General features: G+C 45.4%; 1 protein-coding gene across 17 annotated transcripts in view; it reads right to left on the bottom strand.

Annotated features, from left to right (window-relative positions):
- The window catches only part of FGFR2 (fibroblast growth factor receptor 2), a 99,978-nt gene that overhangs the window by 28,280 nt on the left and 62,165 nt on the right, over positions 1-9,533 (bottom strand). For 7 of the 17 annotated variants that reach the window (XM_073904094.1, XM_073904095.1, XM_073904096.1 and 4 more), the window contains 3 exons: positions 6,972-7,162; positions 5,683-5,830; positions 2,042-2,244 (listed from right to left, as the gene is read on the bottom strand). In XM_073904094.1, the coding sequence (XP_073760195.1) occupies positions 2,042-2,244; positions 5,683-5,830; positions 6,972-7,162 (542 nt within the window). Of the gene's footprint in view, positions 1-2,041; positions 2,245-4,333; positions 4,479-5,682; positions 5,831-6,971; positions 7,163-9,533 lie in introns of all 17 variants that reach the window. The other 10 variants (XM_073904089.1, XM_073904098.1, XM_073904100.1 and 7 more) reach the window with 4 other exon arrangements.

Raw genomic sequence — 9,533 nt, 5'->3', positions numbered from 1 at the left:
AGAAAGAAAGAAAGAAAGAAAGAAAGAAAGAAAAAGAAAGGAGGGAGAAAAAAGGAGAAAAACCCAATGTTCCCCTTTGTTATACAGGGGAGAGTATAACAAGAATGACCAACAGAGGTGGAGACAAAGAAGAAAGGCCAGTGAGTCAAAGAGAAATGATAATAAGATGACTAGGGTTGAGTCAAGGAGATTTTTAAGGGCAGCTATGTCTTTTATATTTAAGTTTAAAAAAAAGAGCATTGTAATAGTGGCGGAAAAAAAGATGATGACATCATTATGGGCCAATGGTCTAGCTACACCAAATTGCAAGTTTCCTCCAGAAGGTAGCATTTTCCCTTATTAGAAAAAAAAAATTAATAATAGAGATGGGAACACCACTCCCTTTTCCAACTCCCTGAGGTCAGGTTCTCAAGATGGTGGCTGAAGAATGGCCCAGAGGTAAGTGGAAAGAAGGAGGGAGGGGGAAGGGTGGCCACGGCCCCTGAAGGTCACTGAAGGCACCATCCAGCCATGTGAAGAGTCACCTTCAGACTGGACTCTCCCAGAGTCAGGCAAGTGGCCCCATCCTTGCTTCTCTAGAAGGCCCCAAGAATGACAGTGGTGTCATTTCAATAACAATAGCATTCTTGGTGGCAAAAGTCACCCAATGGGCACCTTTATCTCCCTTGCTCTTAACATAATTTGGGCAATCACCTGCACTTGACAACACACTCCAAACGCTATCCTCAGTCTCTAAGAAGAATAAAGAGCTGCCTGATACGTGGCTTCAAAGGAGTCAACAAGGACCCATTCAGCCTGGAGCTTGGAGCTGGGTCGAGAACAGCAAGAGCCATGCCAAAACTGTGGCTGGCCGACTGGTTCCTAATCCGTGCTAACGCCAGATCCAGAAAATGTCATCGCCACCTGAAGTCCCAGGAGGGGCAGGGCTGGGATTAACCCAGAGTTTCTCGGAGTACATTTCAGAATCACCCAAGGACCCACTTAAAATGCAGGTTCTGGGCCCCATTTCAAGATCTACTGGACGAGAATCTCCAGGGCTAAGACTAAGGATTCTGTAATTTTGACAAACGCCCTGTCAAATTCTACTAAAGCACATACTGCAATACAGCCGGTGAGTTAGCCATTTCACTTGGTTGTCTCAAAAGAAATTCCTCGATCGGAACAAAGTTCCCAATACTTATTTGTAAACACTTCCCATTCATACCTGCCTTCCCCTTCCATCTTCACGAACACAGAAGAAAGAGTCAGGGCATATCCTGTCTCACTCGGCTTTGCAGCTTTGGGTTAAGACAAAGGTGTAGAGGCTCTATCCTGCCCTCTCCGCAAAGCAAAATGACACCAATCAGGAGGCACACACAAGCAAAAAGTAACCACCAAAGGCCAGTCACGGGGTTAAGAACAATCTGTTGCTCATTCAATATAAAAATCTTTCTACCACCAAATCCATAGCCACACTTGCGAACGATTAACAATAACATCATATATGCATACATTTCTATTTTAAGAATCAGAGAGGTCGAGCGAAAACCCAGTTAAGAAAGACATCATAGTCTGGTCTAAATCAAGCAGTAGTTCACTTTCATCTCCAGGGCATAAGTTTCTGACCTTGATTTAAAATATAAGTCAAAGAGAACTAGAGTCCCGCCCTTTCCAACTAGTGGCATAAGCCTGTCTCAAAAACAGTATTAGATCACAGGGGACAAAAGTGGCCTATGATTCAACAAGACCACTACACTTGAGCCTCAAACACACAAGGGCATTGCCTCCCCGTGTTATTTCCAGTCCTACCGATTAGCTACCAGAGTCTCACACCGTCATGCTTTCTTGTCCTTGGAACTTGACTCAGCTGACCCCACTGAGGCACCAGGGCTTGACTCTCTGAGCCCCCAACACTAACTAGAGAGCCACTGAGAGGCATGTCGGGACCGCTCGCACAGCGAAGCTCGCAGAAGTAGAGGATATCGTAGCCGAGAAACAGACCCAAGGGCTGGCTGGGGCGTGGGGGGAGGAGTAAATTTCTTCAAACTCTTTATCTACTTTCTGTTACCTGTCTCCGCAAGGGGATGCGCTTGGTCAGCTTGTGCACAGCTGGCTGGCTGCTGAAGTCTGGCTTCTTGGTCGTGGTCTTCATTCGGCACAGGATGACCGTCACCACCATACAGGCAATGAGGAAGACCCCTATGCAGTAAATGGCTATCTCCAGGTAGTCTGGGGAAGCCGTAATCTCCTTTTCTCTTACAGGAGCTAGAGTGTAGACCACAGGGGAGGAACAGATAAGCAGGCCACAGAGTTAGGACATGGGGTTGCTGCATCCCGGCAGAGCTAAACGAATCACAAGGGGATGACCATTCCCAAGGACAGGCTTCCCAATGACTCAATGCTGCAGAATGGCATGGGCTATGGGCCCGCCATGCACCTCTCCCAAATGAAGGTGAGTAACCAAGGGCTCCCCACTTGACCACCGGGGCCCAAGCAGCCACTAGCTCTAGCCTCAATGGGCCTCTGCAATCCAGTGATCGTGATGGATTGGCTGCCTCCAAGGCACAAAGGGCAGGCTACAGGGCCACATTCTGGCAGACATTTGGGCAGAATAGGACAGTTATCCATCCACAACTGCAGGGGAAAAAAAAAAAAAAAAAAAAAGGACTGTCTTCCATGGTGGTCTCTGACGCAAACCAAATCAAAAATTCGTAAATATAAACAATGCACACTTATGCATGTGAAGAGATGGTACCTCACTCTTATTTGGGTGAGCTCTTCCAAAGGAACATGTGACAGGGCGATTTACCCCAGATGAACACACTTCCATATGAAATGAAATAAATACTCATCTAGTAGGCTGGTCCAGAAAGGTTTCAAATTTCTTAATACAGTCCAGCATATTATTCAACCAAATAAACAAATTAACTGAATTTAAGGGCCAAATTGCCTTTAATATACAATCATTATGTCTGTACCATGGAACGCTTCTAATATCCCTTAATCAATTACCATTTAAGATTTGTGTTCTCTGGTTATACTGAGGTCACTACAACTTTTCTCTTAAAGAAAAAAATAGAAACGGTATTAACGTGAGTTTCCACATAATTACTTAAGGTAGCACGTTCTTAGATCAACTTCCAGTAATAGCTGCTCCCTCCTCAGTCCTCAATGGTCATTGAGCTACAAGCAGTGTATTTCCAAACGGTATTTTTCTCGCACTGCATTCTTAGTTAATGTGCTAGTACTGTCAGGCAAATTGGTTAAGAAGTGCCAATTAGGCACCTGCAGAATGCAGTACTACAAGTAAAAAGCAAGCTCAACATAAGAGGCATCTCATTGTTTCAAAGCAAATATCCACAGAGCAGACTCACAACAAAAGGGAAAATGGATGCAATGGTATTATTTAAAGCTCATACATTTTAATCAGAAAAAATACTTGCAAGATAGTCAAAACTCCCAGCAGCACAGCACAAAATGAAATGATCAATTTCTTTTTACTAGGTATGAAAATAAGCATGCAGGTAGGCACCATACTCTAAAAATAAGGAATTAATAACTGGAGTGGAACATCATGAGCTAGCAAACCAGTCTATGCAGCTTCACAAAGGAAATGACAAAGAGACAGACACATCAAAGTAGATCGTGATTATCAGGAGAAGTTTGACAAGGACAGAGATGTCGGTTAAAGATTCAGACAGAGGCAGTATGTAGGCAACAGGGCTTCGCTGATGTTGATTTCTCCACAGGGAGGAAATAACATCAAGCCCAAGTTGGCGAGAACATGCTTTGCAGGAAAGGCAAACTGAGGGTCCATTTTATTGCAACATGCAGCAAGCCACCGATTCCCGAGGTAGGTAACACACTGCTTCTGTACGTCCTATGTGCCGAGGTGCTTCTCCCCAGGCACCCCAACATACATCCACCTATTTGCATATCATTAAAAAAGAGAGAGTGGAACAACGTAATAAAAGTACATATGGGGTTTTAGTGAAATGGAATCTGAAATGAGAAAAAATTACTTTGAATTTTACAAAGTAATTTCCCCTTCTTTTCCTTAAAAGAAATGTGGATGGGTGAATTTATACAATGATTCAATGACTCACTGAAAATATAAGATCCCTTTGGGTTTTAAAGGATGAAATTTCACTTGATCATAAATGGGAGTGTGGGATCTCATTGTAAGTGAATTTCCAAAGGCAACTTTCTTATCCCCGGGGGATAATTTTCAGCATTTTTGAGAATCTTTATGCCAGGATAAAAGGGGCCATTTCTGAGAACAGAAGCTGTGTTAATTTTATAGCAATCAACCCAGAAAAGGGAAAAAACCATGGCGAGAAAGAGCAGTATATACCTGGCAGAACGGTCAACCATGCAGAGTGAAAGGATATCCCAATAGAATTACCCGCCAAGCACGTATATTCCCCAGCATCCTCAAAAGTTACATTCCGAATATAGAGAACCTCAATCTCTTTGTCCGTGGTATTAACACCGGCGGCCTAGAAAACAGGGAAGCAAGAGAAAAGGCTAGACAACACAGGGATGATCGTGGAGGGGGCCGTGGAACCATGAGGCATTGCACCAGGGGCTCCGGCAGGTGCTGGCCACCAGAAGATTCCGATCGCAGCCCGTCCACAAAGCCCACAACCGAGAGACACTGAGCAGCTCGCTTCCACAGGCCCGTCACCACACCGGCTTCACCACCTAGACATGCATGCAATCGGACGCATGGAAAAATCAACCCACAGAGATCCGTTTTCTCTTGGCCTTTGTGTTGCTTTGGATTTAGGGATGGTTTTCCAAAAATGTAAGCACCCAAAAGTCCCAGCTGGGTTCTGGTCCTGTTGGCTGCAGACTCCCACCTTGAGAAAAGGATGGTGCTGTCTAAATTATTGTGCTATAAAGCAAAACCCTGGAGACACGCCCAAGTGGACACCTGGCACATCCTTCCAGCCTGGTGGGGACCAACCAGGGTGGAATATTGTGTCGGTTACCAGACTCTGATATTCACAGGGAACCATTCTGACTCACACTGCATGAAAGTACAATCTTGGTAGCAAAGAAACTGGGTCTTTTTTTTTTCCTTCGATATAAACATTTGAGTGTGAGTCGTGACAAAGAATGTCAACCGCTGCCTTCAACAGTGTCCACATCCACAAGATGGATTATGCTCCAACTTAGGAGCAAGGTCAAGGACAGTATCTCCTAAGCACTCATTATGTAACCAAGGAAATGATATTCTGTTGGAAAAATTATCGCATGCCAATATTTCTCTATCAATCTGGGGCAGAAGAAGGCATGAATTCTGCTGATGTGTAAATGTCCCAAATTCAACAGGCATGCCTGTGTGTGTTGAAACTGCTGCTGGTGTGCAGAAATGACAGGGAATGTGCAGCCTAAACAAGATAAACCAGAAGGAACGACTTAAAAACTGGGTGGGGGGGTGGTTTGCAGGGGGGTGGCAGGTAATCTTTAGAGGAAACGAGAGCAAGCACTTTGAACATTGTGGGCATTTTTCCATGGCTGCTGGTATCCTACCAGCTGCATCACCGAAGAAAGATTATGACGAATATACCAAGGCCACAGAGTCATCCTAGAAGCTGCCTGCAGTCTCCCAAAGCACCAAATCTTTTCAGCTTCTAATTCCAGCCTTCTTTTAAAAAACAAAAAAAAACAAAAAATAAAAACACAAAACATTGTTACCTTGCTGTTTTGGCAGGACAGTGAGCCAGGCAGACTGGTTGGCCTGCCCTATATAATTGGAGACCTTACATATATACTCCCCAGCATCCGCCTCAGTCACATTGAACAGAGCCAGCACTTCTGCATTGGAACTATTTATCCCCGAGTGCTGGAACAGACACAGGAGAACAATATAACGGCCAACCAGGAAGGACTTTGCACTGTCTTAGGGACCCACCACCAACACATCACCAAAAAAAAAAAAAAAAAAACAAATCTCCATTAGGTCTAAGGAGCTGCCTTACAGGGTTGTGGGCTTAGACAGAACAAAATAAGCTAACTGGTGAGCCATGGAAGTGACCCAGGGGAGATGGATAGAAGGTGTGATCAACACCGAGCAGAACGCACCCGCGGTTCCCCAGGCTGGTCGTCTTTTTCCAGCTCTTTTGACCACTGGGATTCTCAGCTGGGGAGAACACCTCATTGGCTGAGAGTTCTTAGTGGAGCTACCTATGGTTCTATGGGAAGACTGTTCTTTTTAAGGACGTTCTCTGTGAGCACCTACATGAGAGAGACGTGGTAGGCAGTGGCTAAGGAGAGGCTGTACAGACTTAGTTACCACTTGCTATCACCGTCCTGAAGAGCAAGACAGAGCTAAAAATTAAAGAGGCCGATGCTATCACCAAGTCCCCTCTTGGAAGGAACCAAACACGAAATACAAGGAGAAAGGAAGTCTCCTTGTTCAACCTTTCACTGGTGCAGAAGCATTTTCTGAAGTTTATTGTCTAAACCACATGTGAATGAATTTCAAAGGCCAAAGCCTTCTTTTAAAAGTAGAATGTAAATTGCCTCTGACAGATGGCTACTCCAATTTGATCCTAACGTCGTATTAAGAGAAGTCGACATCGGCGTTAACCATAAACACTGGTACCACGCGAGTTCACAAAGCTCTTTCAATGCAGGCCATCGCATGGATTCTGCACAACCACCCCGTAGGGGAGATGGCACCATGATCCCCACTTTTATGGTTGTGCAGCTAAGCCTCAATATCTCATATGAGATCTCAGGGCCAATAAGTAGCTGAATTATTCTGACTCCTACTTGAATAGCCCTTCCCTCCCCCTCCCCCTCCCCCCCCATCCCCTTCTGCAATTTTACTAGCAAGCCTAATAATCTGCTAATTCCCTACCACACTCTCTTCTGGCCGGTCAAGTAAGACCAACAGATCCAACGGGAAATCAAAGAACCTGTCCCCACGTCCACGACGGAGACCCCAGGTGTGGGTCCCTTCAGATTCAGAAAGTCCTCACCTTCAGCACCTTGAGGTAAGGCAGCCCGTCGGGCCCGTATTTGCTGCCATTCTTTTCTACATGTTTGATCCACTGAATGTGGGGCTGGGCGTCGCTGTAAACTTTGCAGACAAACTCCACGTCGCCTCCGACCACAGTGGAGGCGTTCGCTGGCAGTCCAGCTTGGAGGATGGGCCGGTGTGGCGATCGCTCTGAGGGAGAGAGGGAGGAGAGGGGAGAGCCGAATAAATAAGTTGTGTTGTCCAGAAGGCTGTTCATGAACACAAGCCAAAAAGGCCTCAAGTCTGCTGGCTGACTCCTTTGAAATAACACTGCGGCCCAATGCATAACAAAACCGACTTCAAAGGAGACTGCTGGAGCACAACCCTTGTAAAAAGAATACTTATTTAGAAAACAGAGAGAAGAAACTTCTGATATCTCAAGTTATCGGTTGTCCGTGGCCACCTACTGAACAAGGGGTAAGATTTTATGTTGACAATCGAAAGGACAAATGGCAGGGGACGGGGGCCTCTTCACTTGTCCCACTTGGGATAATATCAGAGACTCACTCTGACCATAAGCTTAACACCACAGGCAAGGGACAAGCCTAAGGTCACCCTGAACACCAAAATGGCTCCCCTACACAGTGTCTCCCGAAAATTCTCTAAGGCGCTCTGAGAAAACCTCCATTTCTTATTTTGGAAAGAAAAACCGAAAGCAGGAGCTCAGAGTGAAGAACAGACTGAATGAATAACTGGGTTCATCCCTTTACTCTGGACTTCACTACTTTTATTCAACATCCATCCATTGATTACCTCGATATATATTAAGTGTTACTGTCTGCCAAACGCTAGATGCACCAGCAGACATTCCTTCTTCAGATGTGGCACCAAAAGAACCACAGACAGACACCAGTTCCCCAATCCTGGCGATGTTCTAGGCCGTGTTCAAGGAAGCCCCGGGGAGGGTATGCTAGCCATCACTCCCCACCCTCACTTGCCCTGCCTCTCTCTCTCTAGGCAAAAAGTTCTCAACAAAAGACACACTTCATTTTATGCCTGGAAAAGTTCCTCTCCCGTTTAGAGGGGGTCTCTACAGAAATCATATAGAGACAACCAGGTCAAGGTATATGAGAAACTGTAGGCAAGAGTCCTCAAGAATCTGGTAACACACCAGCCCGTTGTGTGATCCAGTCCACAAAGGCTCTAGAACCCCAGGCGGACTGCCATCTTACTACGTGACAATTCGCTCAAGAGTACATACCCAGTCATCCAGCCAGCCATCCACAAACATATCACCCCACCCCCACGTACCTGCACGTACAAGCCAGCCTCCCCCTCTGTCTCCCCACACTGTAGATACCACTGTCTTTAACTCCCAGCTTAAAAAATGGCCAAGGGAAAGAAGGAGATCCCAGCCAACCCAACACACCAAAGATGCCTCCACCCTACACCTGAGTATCCCTGTGCACTGGATTGGAAATAGCAAATTAGAATGATAGATATCTAAACCCTTCTATATTTGGGCCTTTCAGATTAAAATATCATTTGCTGGAATTTGTTGGACACAAGCCAAACCATGTGCAAATTGATTTTACTGCACAAGTCTGCTGGTCTTTAAAAATTAAAAAAAAAAAAGAAAGAAAGAAAGAAAAGGAAAGAAAAGGAAAGGAAAGGAAAGGAAAGGAAAGGAAAGGAAAAAAGTGCTAGTGGGTTACTCTTAACACATTTCATTCCAGAATCTTCCATCACTTCACAGACACCTACACTTTCACATTAAAAAGATAAGGATTTCAGAGCCTCCAAAGAAGTCATTCATTTCCCAACATTACGCTGTAGGCTGAGCAAAGAACCCAGAAGTCCTACTTTTGCGGACAGAAAATCTCAAAGCTAGGACCCCTTCAAACATAACCAGAAAGCCTCACCCTTCGGCTGACACACCATCCCTGTGATGCGCCACGGCCAGCCTCCCCGTCAGGTGTGGCAGCCAGCTGGATGCCACGGGTACCCGGCTTGCAGCTGGAAGGGGCAGGGCTGGTTTAATCCCAGCTAGCCCCATCCACGTGAGAAGAGCAGTCAAGTATACACACACACATACACACACACACACACACACACACACACACACACACACACACTGTCCTCTGGACTGGATACTGCCAGCCAAGCTCACAAAATCCACTCCTTTACACATACCTCATATTGAGGGAGTTTACTCTTTCCTGCAGAGAAGTGCATTTTAGGTATCCATTCATTCCCTGGCTCGGTTTTCCAGTTTTGTGTGTGTGTGTTTGTGTGTTTTAAGATAAATATTTACAGTGGATCTAAATATTTATTCTTAGAAACAAAGGTCCTATAAAATCTTAAATGTCATAAGCCAGATCAACTGAATTTCAAACCAAATTCTCCTTCTTAAACATACTTGTTTCCAATAAATCGTTTCACAAGCAAACATTGTGCATGTAATACCAAATAATGATGCCCTGGGAACAATGAGTGCTTTCATAAGGCCGCCTTCTCCGGCCGGCGCCAGCCTTCAGCAGAGAACGTAGTCACTGGGGCAACACGGGCAGGGCCCGCTGCA

This window comes from Callorhinus ursinus, unplaced genomic scaffold, assembly GCF_003265705.2.
Source record: "Callorhinus ursinus isolate GAN/ISIS: 27379988/994484 unplaced genomic scaffold, GSC_fseal_2.0 scaffold20, whole genome shotgun sequence".
Taxonomy (NCBI): domain Eukaryota; kingdom Metazoa; phylum Chordata; class Mammalia; order Carnivora; family Otariidae; genus Callorhinus; species Callorhinus ursinus.
This window is presented reverse-complemented; position numbering and strand designations above follow the sequence as displayed.